The sequence below is a fragment of the Heterodontus francisci genome, chromosome 1 (assembly GCF_036365525.1).
Source record: "Heterodontus francisci isolate sHetFra1 chromosome 1, sHetFra1.hap1, whole genome shotgun sequence".
NCBI lineage: Eukaryota > Metazoa > Chordata > Chondrichthyes > Heterodontiformes > Heterodontidae > Heterodontus > Heterodontus francisci.
Window position 1 is genome coordinate 30,584,659 of NC_090371.1, and position 23,458 is coordinate 30,608,116.

General features: G+C 45.1%; 1 protein-coding gene across 1 annotated transcript in view; it reads right to left on the minus strand.

Moving 5' to 3' along the window:
• Positions 1-23,458, minus strand: part of ctnna2 (catenin (cadherin-associated protein), alpha 2) — a 1,561,189-nt gene that overhangs the window by 277,775 nt on the left and 1,259,956 nt on the right. The window contains exon 13 of the mRNA XM_068028796.1: positions 2,267-2,418. Coding sequence (XP_067884897.1) covers positions 2,267-2,418 — 152 coding nt within the window. The remainder of the gene's footprint in view (positions 1-2,266; positions 2,419-23,458) is intronic.

Sequence of the window (23,458 nt, forward strand, 5' to 3'; positions counted from 1 at the left end):
AATGCCTGGATGCCTTTCTCATAATACAGTGACTGGGACTATACAGCATTTTTCAAGCATTTTTTGAGAATTCTGCTCTATTTCTTCCGTTATATATCCCAAGATCCTATTTGCTGTCTTTCCGGCTGCCACAGATTACTGATTTATTCAGCAAAACGTCCACTAGCATCCTCAAATCCTTCTCCCATGTGCTGTAGAATAATATTTACCCTTTTATTATCACTGTTTATTAATTTTTTGTTGTCTTCTGACTTTACATTTTTCCGACTATCCAAGTCGTGCTTTTTTGATCAACCTATTCCCAGTTGTTTGGAATCACCCTCAACTTGGCATCATTTGTGAACTAAGAAAGATTCTGCCCTGTCTTCCAAGTGTAATGGTTATAGGACTAGACTAACAACCCATAGGTCATAAGTTCAAATCCCACCTGACAAATAGTGAAAATGAATTCAGAAATTGTCTAGTAATCTGTGGACTAGCACCAAGAAAATGGCCTTGTCAACCAACATCCTTCATTAAGGGGAGCTTGAGTGGCTGAATTAGGGTTACCAACCCTCAAGGATCAGCCTGGAGTTTCCAGGAAGTAAAGGTTAATCTCCAGTGTATTGCTATGGGCAATTTGGGAGAAAAATCAAGTTTTTTTTATTTTCTCCAAACTACGTTGTTTATTAGTGATAAAAAAAATACAGGAGACAGGAAAACGTTTGTTGGATTGAGAGTCCAAAATCATCACATCATGAGTCTGATCGCTTTCCTATCAGTGCAGGAAGGTGGAGCGTCGTGAGGTTGGGCATGTTGGGTGATTAATAGCAGGAGTGTGAGAGCAGCATCATTGGAGATAGGAGGTCATGTAATGAAACCGCCAGGGATACCTCCAACCAGAGCTGGCAACTCAATATTGAATGGCCACTCTTGTTCCTATGAAACTGCCACCCCTAGGTGGTGTGGATTAAGGCATCTGCAGTCCCACATTACGTAGTTGATTCTTAACAACCTCTGAAGTGGTCTAGCAATACATTCAGTGCGAAGCAGGAGGCCCACCAACACCATCAGTGAGTTTTCCAGCAGTATCCAACTCCACAAAAATCAAAAAATAAGTACAAATTGCTGACACTAAGATGGGAATTCTCCTTTTCAAAAGGCAGTGTAGAGGTATTCTGGCAGGTAAAATAGGGTGGACAGGTCTTCTACCAAAGCTGCACCTTGGACAAAAAAAAAGTGGCCACTGTGATTTCCCTACCACAGCCCTGAATCGCTTACCTGGAAGTGCCCCACATTGCATTAAAATAAAGCAGGGACTATGTGGCCAAGTGTCACCTGAGATTTTGCTGGGTTTTCAACCACTTACCAATCTGCAAATCAGCACCATTATAAAGGTGGTGATGGGCGGGGAGGCGGTGGCGTAGTGGTATTGTCACTGGACTAGTAACCCAGAGACCCAGGTATTGCTCTGGGGACATGGGTTCAAATCCCACCACAGCAGAAGGTGGAATTTGAGTTAAATTAATAAATCTGGAATTTAAAAAGCTAGTCTAATGATGGCCAAGAAAGCATTGTCGATTGTTGTAAAAACCCATCTGATTCACTAATGTCCTCTGGGGAAGGAAATCTGCTGACGTTACCTGGTCTGGCCTACATGTGTCTCCAGACCCGCAGCAATGTGGTTAACTCTTACATGCCCTCTGAAATGGCCTAGCAAGCCACTCAGTTGTATCTAATCCTAGAACTCCCTTCCTAACAGCACTGTGGGTGTACCTACCCCACATGGACTGCGGTGGTTCAAGACGGCAGCTTACCACCACCTTCTCAAGGGCAATTAGGGATGGGCAATAAATGCAGGCCTGGCCAGCAATGCCCACATCCCATGAATGTATTTAAAAAAAATGTTGAGCCTTTCTAATGCTCTGGAAGAGATTGGGGAGTGAAAAGTCACACAGGAGAGAGCGTAATTCTGAAATACCGCTTCAACTGGGAGTCAATTTCACTAATTTAAAGCTTTCATACACAAAGGCACCTTACAAAAGATATAGAAAGTTTAAAGGGGACTGTGCATTGTGGAAGAAGTTCCTCAATCAGAATGAATGGTATGTGGTCTCAAAATAGAAAGTACACTGAAACATTAAGATAATCATTCCATACATTGCATGCTTACTGTGACTTACATCTAAAATTGTGCCTTTTTGTACTGGCTTTACAAAAAGGTACTTTGAGCCCTGCAGCCTTTACGCTTAAAAGCGTTAGTAAAGTAAACAATTGGAAACCATACCCTTATCATCAGCACTGCTTTCCTTATGTCACGTACTCCATCGTAAACTAAGCGTGAAGCATCTATGAACTCATTCTCTTCGAAAGCCTGTGGGGGATTTGCACTCAGTGCTTCAATTGCAACTTCCACTTGTTCAGCAAAACGAGGCATAACTGGAGAGCAGAAAAAAAAACACAAGTAAATCATTAGAGATTTGTTTTCCAGTCTCCATTCCTGCCTTAAGGTCTGAGCACTCTTTTAAAGGGTACCCAAGCTTATCTTATTGTCACAGAATGCATTGCAGATTGGACGCTGATTAATTCTGCAGATGCTGTTAAGTAGGTAAAAAAAAAATCACTTCAGTACAACCAGCTTAAGATGGAGAGAAAAGAAGTAGGATAGTAGGTACTGACTGCATAAAGGTTTGCTTGGGAAACAAAGGAGACGCTGAAATAATAAATATACCTGCATGTTGCAAGTCATCAAAGTTTTAATATAAAATCAATTAAACTGAAGGATTTGAGTATGCTGTTAATTTAGTCTCCCAATTTTGTGTATGCATGTTTATTTTATGGCTACCATTAATTGTGTAAAACAATGCATTCCGGATTCACACAGTGCATTTTTATTTATTCATATAGATTTAATATTTACTGGTGGTAGCAATCTTGCCTCTGAGCCAATTATTTGTGGTTTCAAGTTCCACTCCAAGACATCACAGAATCATACAGCCAGATGGATACCACTCGACCCGTCATGCCTTTGCCGGTTCTTCGAAAGAGCTATACAATTAGCCGCACTCCTTTGTTCTTGCCCCGTGGCCGTGCAATTTTTCCCCCCTTAAAGTGTTTATCTAGACTTAAGTACACAATGTAGACTGACATTCCAATACAGCACTGAGGGAGTACTGCACTGTTAGACGATCAATCCTTTGGAAAAGACGTCAAGTTCAGTTTTTATCTGCCTGTTCGAGTCTTAAGCCAGACTTTGAGGAAGAACAGGAAGCTCTCTAGAGTCCCAGCAAACTCACTTACCCAATATCACCAAAACAAATGATGAATTGGTCATTCATCTCAATGAAATTTCCCAACTGGTTGGCACTTTTGCCTATTGCATTTTGTTAAGACCAGGTGAGAATAGTGTCTAGGGGTCTCTTTAAACATTCACCTGGTCTTATTGTAACAGGATTTAATTTTTAAACACACTGGGCTGGATTTTACCTTAGGCGGATGGGTGGGGCCTGCATGACAATTTCATAGCAATCTATTGTATGTGCAGCTGTGAGATTTTTCTGCGACTTGATAAAGCACTATATACATGCTAATCTTTCTTTAAAATGCATTCTGCTCTTCCACCCAATCCAGCACATAACGAATTCAATGGTTTCTATCCATTGTTTGAGCTTCTGCTGTGAATGCTGAATCAAGATGGATAGAGAAAGAATTGTTTCATTGTGGTTAATCTCAGCAACCAACTGATGATCTGGCAAGGGGACACCATTGCTCTTCCATTTGCCAAAGGCTCCCTCCACTTCTTAGACAAATTCTGGTGATAAATGTGGTCCTAAAGGATAGCGTCCCAACTTCCTGTGTAATTGCAACTTTTCTGGATAATCCAGAATGATTTTAACATTTGCATGTATGTAATGTAACTCTGTACCATATAGTATCAGATTTGCATTGCCTATTCTCCACAGCTTTCAGCTGAGGGACTGGAACCTGTGTATAACCCCTTGGGCTGTAAACACCAAAGAATGTTTGACACGGAATGTAAATGTACATTGTAAATATAACCTATAAAGGCAAGGGTAGTAGGCAACTCATAAACTGTATTGAAAGAAATTAAACTGCATGACACATTATGTAATGTTAAATTTGAACTGTTATGCAATGTTTTTGTACAAATTTTATGACTAAAGTATATTTTGGGGAAAAAAAGCATTTGTCAAAACTCTACAGAATGTTTTTAGTTCTTGATCTGCTATGATTGCTTCCTGCTCCTCATCATGTGCAAATGCACCCTACTCCCTGCTTTGCTCCAAGTTCTCCACTCTTTGCTCTTCTCTGAGTGTTCCCCACTCTGCTCAATTATTCGGCACTCACCCGTCCAGCAGTCCCTTATCCCATACTCCTTCCCATCTAAGTGGATCTGGAGATGGCCAAGTGAACTGCACTGAATGTTTGTTACAATGCCTATTTCTGAATGTGGAGGTAGACATCATCACCTTTCATTGTAATATGGGAATCTCCCTTTAAAATTCTTCGAATGTTTGAAATCTGATGATATGGCTGTAGAGGCAGTCAAATAGCAATTCCGGGGAGATGATGACAAAGGCAAAGATAATTTCAAATCTACTGATGAGATTTCCATACTATCAACAAAGAAACAAAATCACACTGTGGCCTCAGGCAGGGAGATAGCTATACATGATGCAAAAAGGAAAGTCACATGGTAGTCTTCCTAGCATCATGACCCATGCTAAAAATGTCAAAAACTGTCTTGTTGTACTCTTAGTTGGAGACCAAAGCTTACTGAGCAAAGAACAATAAAAATGCCAGAAATAAAATCAAAATGTGCTGGAAATACTCAGCAGGTCTGGCAGCATCTGTGGAGAAAGAAACAAAATTAACGTTTAAAGGTCACTGACCTTTATTTCTCTCTCCACAGATGCTGCCAGACCTGCTGAGTATTTCAGATTTCCAGCATTTTGCTTTTAATAAAAATACCAGCACCTCTTTGTGCAAAAGTGTTTGTATCTGTTATGATCTGGTGACAAAGGTGTCTAGGGGTCCCTCTCAGCCTTCAACGGGTCTTACCGTAACAGGGTTTAATTTTAAACACCATGTGTTTTTAGCCCCCTCCCCCTTGGTGAATCCTTGTTCACTGCTTTCCAATTATAAGGCAAAGAAACCAGCACTAACAGGTTTTCTTAGGGTTAAAGAAGAAAGATTGAAATTTATTAAACTTAAACTCTAATTCACTTAATGTCTAGGGATACAGGATGCGCACCCACAAGCATGCATATGCGATACACACATGCAAATAGAGAAAGAAAGTAGCATAAGAAAAAATAAAGTGAAAAGTTTGAGGCAATATCTGAAGAGTTTTTGTTACAGTTCTTCGAGCTCACTGCAGAGTCCTTGAATGCAGGTAGTTCTTGATTTTCGTTGGGGCCCAGTATTCTTCTTAAACCTTGTTCGCTGTAGGAGACTTTTCTTTCTTCGGGTTCATGTGTCTTCAGTGGATTCAGAGGTTTGTGAGAAAGAGATGGGAGCAGACAGGAGAAATCTTCTCAGTGCAGGAGCAAACTGTACAATTCAGAAAAACCCAGGTTGCCAAGTAGGTTAGTCTTGTTTTGGATTGTATCACCTTAGCAGTCTCTGGCATGCTCCTGTTACACACAATACCTGGTGATCAAGGTCTATTCTGCGTTAAATGTGTCAGGGAATGGTCCTTTGTCCTTCCAAACACTGTCTGTTAATATGTAAATGTCTTTTCCAGCCACAGCTGATCTGTTTAACAAGTCCTTTCTTCACTCCAGTAACAATTTAAAATCAATGTTCATGACAAAATTAATGTGCCTCATTCTTGGTAGGCGGGGGCCTAGAATGACAGTATTAAACTGACAAGGATCTGAACGGTCGCATTTGGAATGCTTGGAATTTGAATTTCAACATGAATAGATGGTTGTAGGGGCAGAGTGCAACGTAGACTGAAGAGTGTTATATAACGCTCACTGCCGGACGGACAGGCTTCTGCCCAAATATTGTCAAGCAAATTGGATACATTGGGCACCAGATTCATTGTTGCAGCACCACTAGAAGCAGCATTATAGAGGCCAAATATCCTATGTTGAGAAGGACACTCGCGCAGGCGTCCTCTGGATCCACAAGCAGCTGAGGTGGTGTCATCATGGTGTCACACAGCCCTACCGGTTGATGTGTGGCCCAACTTCCAAATTTGGACCATGCAGGTCCATTAGATGTATTCGATTGTCACTCACCAATGATCAAACATTCAGCTGCAAGAGAGGCCACTAGTGTTACTTAAAGGACCAGGCACCCAACTTTCAGGTAAGGTAATTTTAACTAACTTCTGCTATTGCAAACTCTCTGGAACTAATGTGGAGTGCTTTTGGAGGTGAGTTGCTTGATTGCCAGGAAGTGTTGTAGCATTCTCACAGGGAGGGCAGAGGACTTTCTAACCTGCCCACACAAAGGCTGTAACAGCTATGGCAGCTGCAGTTGCAGTGCCTCTGGGTCAGCAGCATGCCAAGGAGGTACAGTAGAGGTCGCAAACAGGGCAAAACTCTGCGCCATGCCCTCTGCCAAGTTGGAGCCAACTCCTCCAACCTCCTTGACAGTGACAGGAGGCTGTCTGGCAGGGCTGCCAATGCACCAAGCATCTCAGTATGCATGCCTATCAGCCTTCTCCTGTATGCTGCCCCATCGAGGTCCACTGTAGCAGAATTTATCTGCGACCTCATCCTTCAGTGAGCCAGCAAATGAACCATCCTTTACCCGTGGACTGGCTGCAGCTCACTTGTGCCCAATGACACAAGTACTGCTCCAACTCTTCATTAGCTTCCAAGGCACGTGCAGTGTAAGTGAGAGCTGTGCCACTATCTAAGGTGGTGGCTGCGAGTATCGGGTCAAGTCATGGGGCCTCTTCATCAGTGCCATGCTTTTACTCTTTCTTCCTCCTGGGGCTGCTATGGCTGGGCAGTTGGCAATTCTCATGTGTCTGAAAACAGAAGGAGAAGGTGGGGGGTGAGAGCAGTGGGAAGAGAGGGGTGGAAAACAAGAGATCCATGACCACATCGTCCGTAGCTTGCTCATCCTGTCAGATAGCAGGATGAGGGTGTGCTGGGAGTTAAGAAGTGGTATAAGGCAGGAACATACTGTCATCTTCAATGTTCTCAGTGACGTCAGATGCCAGGGGCACTGTTGCAGTTGCACCATGATGCAGTGATCCATCTCTCCATAGGGTTCAGGAGATGCAGGAGTGCTTGTCCCCTGATGGCGCTGCTCTGCTCTTTTCTACTGTGTGCCACCTTATCCTGCAAGAGAGAGGGTGGAATGCCAGTGATTCTGTAGCACTGCGTTTAGGTGATGTGCCTGCCATAGTCGAACAGCTGGAGGTATATGGAGGTAACATGGGGTGTATGTGAGCCTGGCAGCATTGGTACATGTGTGCGGGTAAGGTGGAGTACCTGGATGTTAGGTGTGAGTCCTGAGTGTCAGGGTCCAGGGTCCAATTGTCAGGAAACCAGTATTTTTTTATTCATTCATTCACACGATGTGGGCATAGCTGGCAAGGCCAGCATTTATTGCCCATCCATTATTTTCCTCGAGAAGGTGTTGTTGGTTCCCTTCTTGAACCACTGCAGCCCATGTGATGTAGGTATACCCATAGTTCTGTTAGGAAGGGAGTTCTTCAGATTTTGATCCAGTCACAGTGCAGGAACAGCAATATATTTCCAAGAAGGGATGGTGAGTGACTTGGAGGGTGAATGATGGGGATATGGTGCACTGAAAAACTGATGGAGCAATGGGTAGGAGATGTCGTGTAAAGATGCATTCTCCGACCTTGACCACCCACATAGAGCCATTAGACTTCTTGTGGCACTGCTGCTTGATCCTTGCTGCTTGACCTCCCTGTCCACCTGCTCCCAATTTCTTCTAAAAATGGTCCTTTAAGGCCTTCCGGCCCCCGTGAACCCATGACATCTCACCCCCTAGCCACCTCCATGACTAAGGCCTCCAGTGCTGCATCAGCAAATTTGTATGCTGCCTACCTCCATCTCAATGGCCATGGGCAGGTCGCGAATTGCAATCCTTGCGCCCCGACAGATTCTTAGCCTATACGCTGTTTGTATAAAATAAAGTACTAGTCAATCCTAATATTAGGCAGATGTGGGTAGATTGTGACTTTAGAGCACTGAAACAGGCCTTTTGGCCCACCAAGTCTGTGATGACCATCAACCACCCATTTATACTAATCCTACATTAATCCTATATTCCCTACCACATCCCCACAATTCTCCTATCTACACTAGGGGCAATTTACATTAGCCAATTTACCTATCAACCTGCAAGTCTTTGGCTGTGGGAGGAAACCAGAGCACCTGGTGGAAACCCATGCAGTTATAGCAAGAACTTGCAAACTCCGCACAGGCAGCACCCAGAACTGAACCTGGGTTACTGGAGGTGTGAGGCTGCGGTGCTAACCACTGCGCCACCGTAGTTTAGTTTTGGCGCAGCTGCATCAATACATTCAAAAATCTTGTGTCAAGTGCAAAGTCATTACATCAAGTCTATCAAAGGCAGCATAGCTGAAACTGTTAATGCTTCAGAGAATCACTTCTCAGAGGTCACACATCCACACATAATTAGGAGCGATTGGTTGAAGGGAGCATGCATCCCTAGTATTTCCACACATCAGCCTCTCCCCCACTCTCTCCACTCCTCAGACTCTCAAGGGTTCCACATCCCTGTCCCAGTTCCTCACCTCCTCATTAACTGACACTGACCCCTCTATTCCTTTCCTTCAGTGCTCAGATCCCACACCCTATCCTGCAAATACTCTGAATGCTTTGTACCCCTTCATCCTTGAGTACTGCCAACCAGCACTGAAGTTGTCCCAGCCTCAAGGGTTCCCAGACTCCAAGGGCTGGATTTTCCAGTAGGCATCGGAAACCCGACATCGGGCTCATATGGGGGTCCTGAGCCCACCCATTTTGTGGTGCATACTTCTGGGAGGCAGCCTCCTAATTGGCCCACTCCATGTTCACCATCCTATTAAGATGGGGGGGCTCACAATGCTACAGGCCCAATCAGAGGACCTGCAGCTATGTCACACTGGCAGCCCTATCAGGAGAGCTGGGCATTGCCGAGGCTGCCTGCATTGAAGTGATCAACTGAAAGGCCTGAAGCTCCTAGGGCCATTGGGTTGGAGGGGAAACCCCTCTGCAGGCCTATTCATGGATGGGGCTGCAGCCTTTCATTACCGCAGCCCCATCACTGGGGCATGGAGCTTTTGGTTCTGTTGTCCCCTGACCTGCCATCAGGAGGCCACCTCGATTGAACTGGTGGCCTTTGCACACGACGTGGGGGGGAGGTATTGGCTCTGACATTGGTAAAATACCAGTGCTGGCGTAAAATGGCTCCCAAATGGGGTCTTAGCTAGACTAATTGGTTGCCCACCTCTGTGAAGCGGGCAGCCAATCCAGTTCGCATTTTGCTCTTGGGAAAGTCCCCTGGAGGCAGGAATGCGTTAGGGAGCTGTCCAAACATAACTTCCCCCATCTCCCAACCCCAACTGCCCCCCATCCCCCGACCACCTCCAATCCTGTCTCCTCAGGGCTGGGAAAACCCAGCCGCAATGCTCCCATACCCCACTGCCCATGATCAGGGCCTCCATGTCCATTTTGCATTGCACATTCTCTCAGGCTAACACCCTCCATGCATCCTCATTCCGCACCGTCTCTCAGTCCTCAAAGTTGCAATACCCTCTTGAACAACGATTCCTCATTAATACCTCCAATCCAATATGTGATGCCTTTAATCTCTTGCATACCCTAGACCTTAGAAAAGTCTTTTTTTCGAACAACAATTGAAAGCAGACACTTTCAGAACCACTGACATGCTATTTCCAACCCCTTCCTGTGGTCATCTCTCAACGCAGAGCTTAATATGGGCTGGCAGGTTGCCGTTTTCATTTTAGCCTGACCCCCAAAGTCCTAGTGAGGTCATCGCTTCTCTATTTGGCACCAATCTCTCACCTAGTCTTCCCAGTGACTTGAAGCTGTCCTGTGAAGACATGCTGATACGGCGATATGGTGAGATATAATATCATTTTTCCAGTTTAGAGGTGGATGGACATATCTGTGGATTCGACAGGACATACTTTATTCTTTTTGTAATAAAAAATGTTAATTGCCCGGGCCATATGCATTTAAAGCACAGAAGGAGGGTAATTGTAACTGCACCCTTATTTAATCCATTTTAAACAGGTCTAAAACAAAACGGTGACTGTGCATAATTCCATGGCAGATGAGTTTGTTCAATGTGGGACTGAAAGAAAACAAACCAAACAGAAAACACTAATAATCACTTTCACACTTCTCAAGCAGCTAAACTGTTCCTTAGCCAGAATAACTAATGAGTATTTTGCTCATCCAACTATGTAGCATGCAAAAGTTTTGAAAAATCAGTTACAGACAGGTGAGAGATGATAGGGATGGTTCCTCCTTTTTCACTTCTCGACAGACCGATGACAGTACTTTTCTTTTAAAAGGTGCTTTTTAATCCCTGAGTGCTTTAATTGGCAAGAACGGGCAAAAGACAGGTTTTCGGATGAAAGGTCACAGACATGAAACATTAATTCTGCTTCTCTCTCCACTGTTGCTGCCTGACCTGCTGAGTACCTCCAGCACTTTCTGTTTTATGACAGGTTTTCTCGTAAGTTTAAAAGATTAATGTTTATTATACAACACGCAAAATATATGCAACAACACCCACTCTCATTCTCATCCAGATATACACACACACAGGAAAAGACAGAGATTATAAAAATAACATGCATCAGATCTGATGATTTTAAAGAGTTCTCTGTTAAACTTGCTTTTCCCTGAGGTGAAGACTTGGAACAGTGCAGGCCTGTAATCTTTTTGCTTGTTCACTGAAGAAAGACTTGGGAGGTTCAGGAAGATGGATGCACTGTTGTAGACTGCTCCTGTTATATTCCAGCCAAAGGTCAATGGCAAAGTCCTGGTATAATTTCTCAGGTATGGAGTTCAACGCCAAACTCCAGTTCTGCCTACATGTAGTTCAAAGCTGGTAATCTTAGGCCCTTTCTCTTCAGTGGCATAGATGGATCTCTTTTGTCTGCCCAGAATATATCTTTACAAAGCTCCTTATCAGAAACCTAGTTTCTGTCATGTGACCATAGTTTCTCTTTCCATTGTCCTCATCAATGGTTTCTGATGCTGAGGCCATTGTTGGACACTGGAGTCCGGGTGTCATTCATCCTCATCTCATTTTGATAAAGTAGGGTTTTCACACCCATTCATTGGAATTTTAGTTTGGAGTCAAAAAGTCTGCAACAGTAATGTTAACCCAATCAGTTGGAGAGAAGCAGACATTACCACAGAAAGGGTCATTTGTATTTTAATTGCTTTTCCAAGTCTTCACAGAATTACAGAACTGTTACAGCGCAAAAGGTGACCATTCAGCCCATTGTGCTGCACCGGCTCTCCGAAATAGCAGTTCAGTTCGTGCCATTCCCCCGCCTCCGCCCCATAACCCTACACATTATTCCTTCTCATATAACAGTCCAATTGTTTTTTGAATACTTCAATTGAACCTGCCTCCACACATTCTCAGGCAATGTATTCCAGACCTTAAACATAAAAAAGTTTTCCTCATGTCACCTTTGCTTCCCTCACCAATTACTTTAAATCTCAGCCTTCTCTTCTCTGAGGAAAAACAGTCTGAACTTCTCCAATCTATCCAGGCCAATCATGAAAATTAGCTCAGGATTCTTGCAGTTCTGAAGAAGGGTCACTGACCTGAAACGTTAACTCTGCTTCTCTCTCCACAGATGCTGCCACACCTGCTGAGAATTTCCAGTATTTCTTGTTTTTATTTCAGATTTCCAGCACACACAGTATTTTGCTTTTATTCTTGTTGTTCCATGTGTGTTGGTAGGAAAGGTAAGGTCACCTGACCGCTTAACTCCATTTTGTTTTACAAGAAAAGTGTTCATTACCGGTTTACTTCATAAGTTCATTTTATAGTTCATAAGTCCGGATTGCATGGGCGTGACAAATAGCACAATGAAAAATTGACTGCTTTATTGATCAGGATGTGGAAGTCCTGATTGATAGCATTTTCAAGACAGAAAGAACAGATCAGTACATCATTAACTGAGGCCATCTTGAGGTTATTCCCTGCAAATAACTAGGAGTGTTGCCAATGGAGAGGAAAGTGTAATAAATTGCAAAGGGACACAAAGGAAAGGCAAGGAACTCCATCCCATCGTAATATGGAGAGGAAGGAAATAATTGGACCACACCTTTTGAAAGTCAGGCAACATGAAATAAATGCTATTATCATGGATTGAAGTGTTAAGAAGGATTGAGCAAGGATTGGAGTATGCGGCAGTTTAATACAAATTACATTGGGATGAATCTTTAGTCCCTGATGGGGGCAGGCACAGAGGTGAGCAGGCATGAAATTACATGCTTCTGGCTGGTATGCCACTTCCCCAGCTCCCTTCCGCCCTCAAGCCTTTTTCCCAAAGGCGGGATGGGGGTGGTGGGGGGAAGCAGTGCTTGAAAGCAATGGGTAGCCGACTCAACTAATTAAAGGGCTATTAAGTCCTAATGTCAGAGGCCAACTGGGATTTTCCAGACGGCCTCCAAGTCCCTGGAGGTGGTGGAGAACAGTGAAGCTGCCTGGAGACCGCCCAGTGGAGAGGTTTACCAATGTTTCTCCTCCACCCGCCCCTCCACAATTTTGGCCTGACTGCGTGATCTATTTTTTCCTTCAAATTTAAAGAGGTTGGAGAGGGACTCCCTCTCCCTCACTTACCTTGAATGGCATCCTGCTGCTGTTTCCGAGCTGCAGGGCTCCCTATTCCTCTTCCAGCTTTGAGAGCCTGCACCCACCTCCCCACCCCCTTAATTGGACGGCGAGCCAAGACAAAATTCTGGCCACAGTGTGGACTTCTGACCCTCATTTGAGCCTGACAGCAGGGTCCTAAAGCCCACAGGGAAAATACTGCCCATCATATCTGCAGGAATGCACTGCAGGAAGGAATTTATATAACTTAAATAGTTTAAATTCACATTGGTCTTTTATTTAGGGGGCAATAGATGCTGTGCAAAGATCTGATATCATCTGAGTTACCATGAACACAGGAGATCTGCTAATCAATATAAACATTTAGTGTCCAAGATACATTTCCTTTTCGTCATGCTTACTATCTATGTCAATATTTTATCACTGTTGGTGTCACTGATTCATTGCCTCCACCTTATGCATAGAAATGCTTTAAACAACACCAATATCTTGCATTTATATATAGAAAAACGTCCCAAGGCGTTTCACATGTGCATTATAAAGCAAAATTGACACTGAGCCACATAACGGAGATATTAGGACAGATGTCCAAAAGCTTAGCTTAAGAGGTAAGCTTAAAGAAGAATCTTAAAGAAAAGGAGAGAGGAAGAGATGTAGAAAGGTTTAAGAAGGGAAGTCCAGAGCTTAGGCAGTTGAAGGAATGGGCCCCAATGCTGAAGCAATTAAAATTGTGGATGCGCAAGAGGCCAGAACTGAAGGAGTACAGAGATCTTGGACAGTTCTAGGGCTGGAAGCAGTTACAGAAATAGAAAGGAGCGAGGCCATGAAGGAATCTGGAAACAAGGATGAGAATTTGAGACATTGCCTGACCAGAAGCCCATGTAGGCCAGTGAGCACAGTGGTGATATGTGTGAACAGGACTTGGTGTAAGTTAGGATACGGGCAGCAGAGTTTTTTAAAATTTAAATCTATAGATTATTAATTTTTTTTATTTAATCTTACTCATAAGTTGACTTTATTTCAATACTAAGTTTTACTTTCTTCCATGGGTCTGCCTGTCCTTCCCATCCCACATAGCCGAAAAAAGCTGCCTAACCTTCCTCCCTCTCTCCTTATTTCAAGTCCAACTGATCCCTGCTTTTCTCTCAGTCCACTCTTTCCTTTAATGAGTTCTTTTTTCTTGAATGTCCGAGCACCGGCTGTGCTCTGTTCTATCAATAGCTCTAAGAAAAATGCCAAAAATTCACATTGCAGTTTACCATTTTCCCGTGAGGAGAGCCTAGAGACTAGGCTGAGCACATCTGCATCTCAGCAGCTAAACATAACAACTATGCTCCAGATCCCAGACTACCCATGATTAATGCTAAGGGAGATTCACTGGTACATTAAAATGTTTTTTTGTGTTGCTCAGAACTAGGCTCCTGGTATTCCAAATCTCTGGAGGAGGTACATCTATTGACATACTGCACCATGAGTTTACATCTGAAAGGGAAGACTTTCTTAGGAAACCAATTTAGATCAATTGTTAAGTAAAGTTTGATAAACATAGGTCTTAAAATGGCTGAAATGCCTGGGGGACTGTCTCACCACCTCAGTATAATGACATTCATACTGCCCTTCATAAGCCTGATAGTTTGTCCTTCTTCTAGGATCACAGACTCATACAGCACAAAAGCAGGCCACTCGGCCCATCATGCCGGGTCCCTGAAAAAGCTATCCAATGAGTCTCATACCCCTGCTTTTTCCTCATAACCCTGCAATTCCTCCACCATCCACCACCACCACCACCACCAACCCCCCTCCGCCCCCCCCCCCCCCCCCACCCCGCACCCATCCAGTTTTTTAGGGAAATTCAAGCCTGGCTGTATGTTAACAATGATAAAATATAAAGAAGACTAACTATCTCTTGTAAGCAGGAACAAGTTTTTATTTCCTGCGGTTTGAGTTTCTGAAACTCATTTGTATCAGTGTGGATGGCTTGTGCTGTATCTGATCTAAGAACACCTGCTGAGATGAACTGCAATAATGTTTTATTCCTCTCAATCAACTTTCAACCCAACAATTATCAAAAGAACAAATTTCTGTCTTAATCTTGATCAATCCTCATCATTAACACAATTTAATCCACTTTTTATTGTAATTCTTGGCACCTCTGATTACTTTCCCCTTGTCAAGAAATCCAATCTGCATAAAAGCCACGTACATGCCTTGTTATCACGTCCTAAATTCTTCCATTGTCATGCATGTTGCACAATTTTAAAAAGACGCATCTGCGGGACAACCAAGTGCATTTCAAATCCTCACAGAGGACAAATTTGCATACTGTCAAGACAGAAAGTGACAAACACTGAGAGTCAGCATGTGCAAAGAATTAAAATGGAGATTCGTGTTCAATTAGCATTTACTGCTTTTTTTTTTAAATACCACAAACAGAATTTTGTACTTGGATTCTAAATTTAATTTGCATGACTCTTGATCCCAGGTCTGTACTTTAATGGTGGCTGCCAACTGACTATGCATGTGATAAACTTTGCAAGTTCTGTGCATGACTAAGGCACAAAGCGCTGGGAAAAACAGAATAGTACAGATGCATGAGCAAATGTGGCTCTGTGGGTAGCACACACACCTCTTGAGTCAGAAGATTATGGGTTTAAATCCCACGAAACATCAAGGCTTGTTAGGGCCCCTGCTCAGGGATACGAGCTAATAACCCCGCTGCCTTGTGGGCATCTCAGAAGAGACTAAGGCTAAGGGAGTAAACTTTAACAGAAAATCCAGAGCGGAACCCCTAAGGCAGTCATGTGTCACCTTTGGCATGTTTCCGACAGTTCCTGCAGCCATACCGGTGCCAAACGTCGTGCTCTGCACTCCTTTGGACCCCACTAGGAAGGCCGAGAGGGGGGCTTTGATGCTTGGGCAACTCACAGCCTCCATACATTCCGCCCAGGCATGCGCCATGGAGAGGTCACTCCATAGTCGCCTCACAGCAACCAAAACAACATGGAAGGCAGCAGTTACGGGTTTTAAGTCCAGCTCAATTGGTGTAGAGATTGGGCACCACGGGTTGACTTTGTCGGTGGGACAGGTCTCACTGGACAGCTACCGCCCGCCTCAAACTGGGCAGCCCCCAGTCAGAAAGGTTCTGTCCCACCACAGTCCACCTGCTTCAATGGGTGCTTGGAGCTCAGAGTCATTGCCCGACAAGTGGATTGTAACACCGCACCAAACAGCACGACAAAATAAAGAAAGAAGGTGCCAGCCCTTCGTTTTGCAAACTGGAACGTCAGAACTATGTGTCCTGGCCAGTCGGATGACCTTAGACAAATCGACGACGCTCGAAGACCGCCATCATTAACAACAAGCTCAGTAGACTCAATGTGGACATTGCAGCACTTCAGGAGACACGCCTCCCTGTGAGCGGATCACTAAGAGAGCAAGACTACACCTTCTACTGGCAGGGTAGGGATCCTGAAGAACCAAGACAGCCTGGAGTGGGCTTCGCTATCAGAAATTCTTTGCTCAGCATGATAGAGGCACCTATAAATGACTCAGAATGCATACTGTCCATCCGACTGCTCACCGCTTCTGGTTCAGTACACCTACTCAGCATCTATGCTCCAACACTCTGCTCCCCACATAAAGTTAAAGACCAGTTCTATGAGGAACTCCATAATATCATTAGTAGCACTTCTAATACCGAACATTTGTTGCTGCTGGGGGACTTTAACGCCAGGGTTGGGACCGACCATGACTCACGGTCCTCCTGCCTCGGCTGCTATGGCATTGGAAGGATGAATGAGAATGAACAGAGACTGCTGGAGTTGTGTACCTACCACAACCTCTGCATCACCAATTCGTTCTTTCATCCTAAACCCTGTTACCAGGATTCATGGAGAAATCCAAGATCACGTCGTTGGCACCAGCTGGAACTCATTGTCACAAGGCGAGCCTGTATAAACAGTGTCCAAATCACACGCAGCTTCCACAGTGCAGACTGCGACACCAATCACGCCCTGGTGTGCAGCAAAGTTAGACTAAAACCAAAGAAGCTACATCACTCCAATCAGAAGGGCCACCCGCCCATCAATACTAACAGAATTCTTTACCCACACCTGTCACAAAAGTTTCTTAATTCACTTGAAAAAGCCCTTCAAAACACTCCTGCAGGGGATGCAGAGACCAAGTGGGCCCCCATCAGAGACGCCATCTATGACTCAGCAATGACCGCTTTCGGCAAACGTGAGAAGCAGAATGCAGACTGGTTTCAATCTCACTCTGAAGAGATGCTACAAGAAAGCCCCCAGCGAGTTAACATCCTTAGCACTTAAAGCCGCCAGAAGCACTGTGCAAAGAACAGCCAGGCGCTGTGCAAATAACTACTGGCAACACCTATGCAGTTGTATTCAGCTGGCCTCCGACACCGGAAACATCAGAGGAATATATGATGGCATTAAGAGAGCTTTTGGGCCAACAATCAAGAAGATCGCCCCCCCTCAAGTCTAAATCAGGGGACACGATCACTGACCAATGCAAGCAAATGGACTGCTGGGTGGAGCACTACCTAGAACTGTACTCCAGGGAAATGTTGTCACTGATACCGCCCTCAATGCAGCCCAGTCTCTGCCAGTCATGGATGAGCTGGACGAATAGCGAACAAAATCGGAACTCAGTAATGCCATCGATTCTCTCGCCAGTGGAAAAGCCCCTGGAAAGGACGGCATTACCCCTGAAATAATCACGAGTGCCAAGCCTGCAATACTCTCAGCACTCCATGAACTGCTTTGCCTGTGCTGGGATGAGGGAGCAGTAACACAGGACATGCGCGATGCCAATATCATCACCCTCTATAAGAACAAGGGTGACCGCGGTGACTGCAAAATCCTTCGCTCGGGTCGTTTTAAACAGACTCCAGAAGCTGGCCGAGCGCGTCTACCCTGAGGCACAGTGCAGCATTTGTGCAGAGAGATCGACCATTGACATGCTGTTCTCCCTTCGTCAGATACAGGAGAAATGCCGCGAACAACAGATACCCCTGTACATTGCTTTCATTGATCTCACCAAAGCCTTTGACCTCCTCAGCAGAAGTGGTCTCTTCAGACTACTAGCAAAGATCAGATGTCCACCAAAGCTACTAAGTATCATCACCTCATTCCATGACAATATGAAAGGCACAATTCAGCATAGCGGCGCCTCATCAAACCCCTTTCCAATCCTGAGTGGCGTGAAACAGGGCTGTGTTCTCGCACCTACACTGTTTGAGATCTTCTCGCTGCTGCTCTCACATGCGCTTAAGTCTTCAGAAGAAGGAATTTTCCTCCACACAAGATCAGATGGCAGGTTGTTCATCCTTGCCCGTCTTAGAGCGAAGACCAAAGTACGAAAAGTCCTCATCAGGGAGCTCCTCTTTGCTGACGATGCTGCATTAACATCCCACATGGAAGAGTTTCTGCAGAGACTCATCGACAGGATTGGGGCTTACTACAACAAATTTGGCCTAACCATCAGCCTCAAGAAAACAAACATCATGGGACAGGATGTCAGAAATGCTCCATCCATCAATATCAGCGACCACATTCTGGAAGTGGTTCAAGAATTCACCGACCTCGGCTCAACTATCGCCAGTAACATGTGTCTCACTGTAGAAATCAACAAGCGCATGGGAAAGGCGTCTGCTTCCATGTCCAGACTGGCCAAGGCGGTGTGGGAAAATGGCGGACTGACATGGAACACAAAAGTCCGAGTGTTTCAAACCTGTGTCCTCAGTACCTTGGTCTACAGCAACAAGGCCTGGACAACGTATGTCAGCCAAGAGCGACGTCTCAACTCATTCCATCTTCGCTGTCTCTGGAGAATTCTTGGCATCAGGTGGCAGGACCGTATCTCCAACGCAGAAGTCCTCGAGGTGGCCAACATCCCCAGCACATACACCCTACTGAGCCAGTGGCGCTTGAGATGGCTTGGCCATGTGAGCCGCATGGAAAATGGCAGGATCCCCAAAGACGCATTGTACAGCGAGCTCATCACTGGTATCAGACCCATCGGCCGTCCATGTCTCCGTTTTAAAGACGTCTGCAAATGCGACATGAAGTCCTGCAACATTGACCACAAGTCGTGGGAGTCAGTTGTCAGCGATCATCAGAGCTGGTGGACAGCCATAAAGGCAGGCCTAAAGAGAGGCGAGTTGAAGAGACTTAGCAGTTGGCAGGAAAAGAGACAGAAGTGCAAGGAGAGAGCCGACAACCAATTTTATCTGCAGCGCCTGTGCAAGAATTGGCCTTTATAGCCACTTCAGGCACTGCTCCACAAACCACTGACCACCTCTAGGAGCTTACCCATTGTCTCTCAAGACAAGGAGGCCAAGGAAGAAACATCAAGGCTGACTGAGGAAGTACTCCACTATCAGAGGTGCTAACTTTTGGATGAGATGCTTAAAGCAAGGTGCTGACTGTCCTCTCAGGTCTGTGCAAAAGACTCCCACGGCACTATTTTGAAGTACAACAGGGGACATCCTGCGGTCATGAAAAGTGCTATATATATGCAAGACTTCTTTTAATATACGTGAGTGCAAGAACAAAATTCGACAAATGTGTTATGTCATTGGGAGAGGAGAAGTAGGATAGTACTGAGTGCTGCATTCAAACATTGACCGAACATGGCTTTAAATCCGTCACAGACTCAGAGGCCTGCCATAATATTGGTGTAAAATTGCCATTTTGTTCATAGAGGTGACAGGATAGATAATGGCACTTGAGAGTTGAAGCCTGGAAGCATTAATTAGGTGAGCAGACAGGTGAGTGGTTTGTGAGTTTTAAGGTTTTTTTTCTCTCTAAAGTAGCTTAACTAGTACTGGGGAGATAGAAGTATTGCATTACATTTATAGTTTTACTTGGTAAAACAAATCATATCACTGTTGAGTGACATTTCTAAACCTAATTTGTTAACTAAAACCCAGTAAAGATGGCAGGGCAGGTGATGTGTTGCAGCTGTAGCATGTGGGTGCTGGTGGATACCTGCGTGATCCACTCCATTACCAAAAGGATGTAGATGCTTTGGAGAGGGTGCAGAGGAGGTTCACCAGGATGTTGCCTGGTATGGAGGGCATTAGCTATGAAGAGAGGTTGAGTAGATTATGATTATTTTCATCAGAAAGACGGAGGTTGAGGGGGGACCTGATTGAGGTGTACAAAATCATGAGAGGTATAGACAGGGTGGATAGCAAGAAGCTTTTTCCCAGAGTGGGGGATTCAATTACTAGGGGTCACGAGTTCAAAGTGAGAGGGGAAAAGTTTAGGGGGGATATGCGTGGAAAGTTCTTTACGCAGAGGGTGGTGGGTGCCTGGAACGCGTTGCCAGCGGAGGTGGTAGACGCGGGCACGATAGCGTCTTTTAAGATGTATCTAGACAGATACATGAATGGGCAGGAAGCAAAGAGATACAGACCCTTAGAAAATAGGCGACAGGTTTAGATAGAGGATCTGGATCGGCGCAGGCTTGGAGGGCCGAAGGGCCTGTTCCTGTGCTGTAATTTTCTTTGTTCTTTGTTCTTTGTACAACCACATCTGTAGTAAGTGCCAGCAGCTCGAGGAACTCCGGCTCAGAGTTCATTACATAATACTAAATCTAAAATAGCCTGATCCCCAGTTAGTTCTTCAACGTACTGCTCCAGAAATCCATCTCGTACTCACTCCAGGAATTCATCCTCCACAGCATTAGTGCTGATTGGGTTTACCCAACCTATATGTAAATTGAAATCGCCCATTATTACTGGATTACCCATGTTACATGCATCTCTAATTTTCTGATTTATACCATGCCCAACATTACCACTAATGTTTGGTGGCCAATAAACAACTTCCACCAATGTTTGCTGCCACTTGCTGTTTCTTAGTTCCACCCAAACAGTTTCTACATCTTGATCATTCGATCTAAGATCCTCTCTCACGAATGTACTGATCTCATCCCTTATTAAAAGCACTGCTCCACCTCCTTTTCCAAAGGTACAGCCCCCACTTTCCCCAATACTGGTGCCAGTGCCCTATGAATCAAAACCTATTTCTCCAACACCAATCTTTGAGCCACGTATTTATCTCTCAAATCTTATTTACACTACTCCAATTTTTTCGTGGCTCAGGTAATAATCTCTGGATTATTTCCTTTCAGGTTCTGCTTTTTAATTTAGCCCTTAGCTGCTCATACTCTCTATGCAGAAACTCTTTCCTAGTTCCATTTATGTCGTTGGTACCCACGTGGACCACAACAACTTGATCCTCCCCCTCCCACTGTTCCTCTCCAGCCCTGAGCAGAGGTCCTGAACCCTGGCACCGGGCAAGCAACACAGCCTTCAGGACTCTCGGTCTTGGTTGCAAAGAACTATGTTTATCTTCCTGACTGTACTGTCCCCCATTACCACTACTTCCTATTTACTCCCCCAGCTTGAATGGCTTCCTGTACCACAGTGCTATGGTCAGTTTGCTCATCCTCCCTGCAGCCCTCACTCTCAGCCATACAAATAGAAAGAACCTCAAACCTGTTGGACAATTACAAGGGCTGAGGCTCCTCTACTTCTTCCTCTAGATCCCCTTACCAGCCTCACACACAGTCACACCCTCCTGCGCCTGACCACTGAGCAAATCAGAAGACCCTGTCTTATGGGGTGTGAATGACTTCTGGAACAAAGTGTCCAGGTAACTTTCCCCCGCCCTGATGAGTCAAAGTTAGCAGTTGACAGCAAAAAAGACAGAAGCGCAAGGGGAGAACCAACTGTATAACAGCCCTGACAACCAATTTTATCTGCAGCACCTGTGGAAGAGTCTATTACTCAAGAATTGGCCTTTATAGCCACTCCAGATGCTGCTTCACAAACCACTGACCACCTCCAGGCGCTTATCCATTGTCTCTCGAGACAAGGAGGCCGAAGAAGAAGAAGACGATGCATCGCAGTGTCTGTAGCTTGGCCTCCACTCATCCACTCTGATCCAAAGCACCTCGAGCGGACACTTACTGCAGATGTGGTTGCCATGGATCACACTGGTGTTCCACATGCTACAGCTTCAACACATCACCTGTCCTGCCATCGTTATTGTGTTTTAATTAACTAATGACACTTGAGAGCTGAAGGCACTGGATATTGCAAAGGCTATGGGCCCTGACAATATTCCAGCAACAGCACTGAAGACCTGTGCTCCAGAACTTGCCGCGCCCCTAACCAAGCTGTTCCAGTATAGCCACAACACTGGCATCTTCCCGGCAATGTGGAAATTTGCCCAGCTATGTCCTGTACACAAAAAGCAGGACAAGTCAAACCCAGCCAATTACCGCCCCATCAGTCAACTCTCAATCATCAGTAAAGTGATGAAAGGTGTCATCGACAGTGCAATCAAGTGGCACTTGCTTAGCAATAACCTGCTCAGTGACGCTCAGTTTGGGTTCCACCAGGGACACTCAGCTCCTGAACTCATTATAGCCTTGGTTCAAACATGGACAAAAGACCTGAACTCAAGAAGTGAGGTGAAAGTGACTGCCCTTGACAGCAAGGCGGCATTTGACAGAGTATGGCATCAAGGAGCCCTGGGAAAACTGAAGTCAATGGGAATCGGGGGGGAAAACTCTCTGCTGGTTGGAGTCATACCTAGCGCAAAGGAAGATGGTTGTGGTTGTTGGAGGTCAATCATCTCAGCTCCAGGACATCACTGTAGGTGTTCCTCAGGGTAGTAACATAGGCTCAACCATCTTCAGCTGCTTCATCAGTGACCTGCCTTCAATCATGAGGTCAGAAGTGGGGATGTTCGCTGATGATTGCACAATGTTCAGCACCATTCATGACTCCTCAGATACTGAAGCAGTCCGTGTAGAAATGCAGCAAGACCTGGACAATATCCAGGCTTGGGCTGATAAGTGGCAAGTAACATTTGCGCCACACAAGTGCCAGGCAATGACCATCTCAACAAAAGAGAATCTTACCATCTCCGCTTGACATTCACTGGCATTACCATTGCTGAATCCCCCACTATCAACATCCTAGGGGTTACCATTGACCAGAAACAGCCATATAAATACCGTGGTTACAAGAGCAGGTCAGAGGCTAGGAATCCTGCGGCGAGTAACTCACCTCATGACTCCTCAAAGCCTGTCTACCATCTACAAGGCACAAGTCAAGGGTGTGATGGAATACTTTCCACTTGCCTTAATGGGTGCAGCTCCAACAACATTCAAGAAGCTCGACACCATCCAGGACAAAGCAGCCCACTTGATTGGCACCCCATCTGCAAACATTCACTCCCTCCACCACCGACGCACAGTGGCAGCAGTGTGTACCATCTACAAGATGCATTGCAACAACGCACCAAGGCTCCTTAGACAGCACCTTCCAAGCCTGTGACCTCGACCAAGTAGAAGGACAAGGGCAGTACATGCTTGGGAACACCACCACCTACAAGTTCCCCTCCCAGTCACACACCATCCTGACTTGCAACTATATCACCGTTCCTTCACTGTCGCTGGGTCAAAATCCTGGAACTCCCTCCCGAACAGCACTGTGGGTGTACCTACCTCACATGGGCTGCAGCAGTTCAAGAAGGCAGCTCACCACCACCTTCTCAAGAGCAATTAGGGATGGGCAATAAATGCT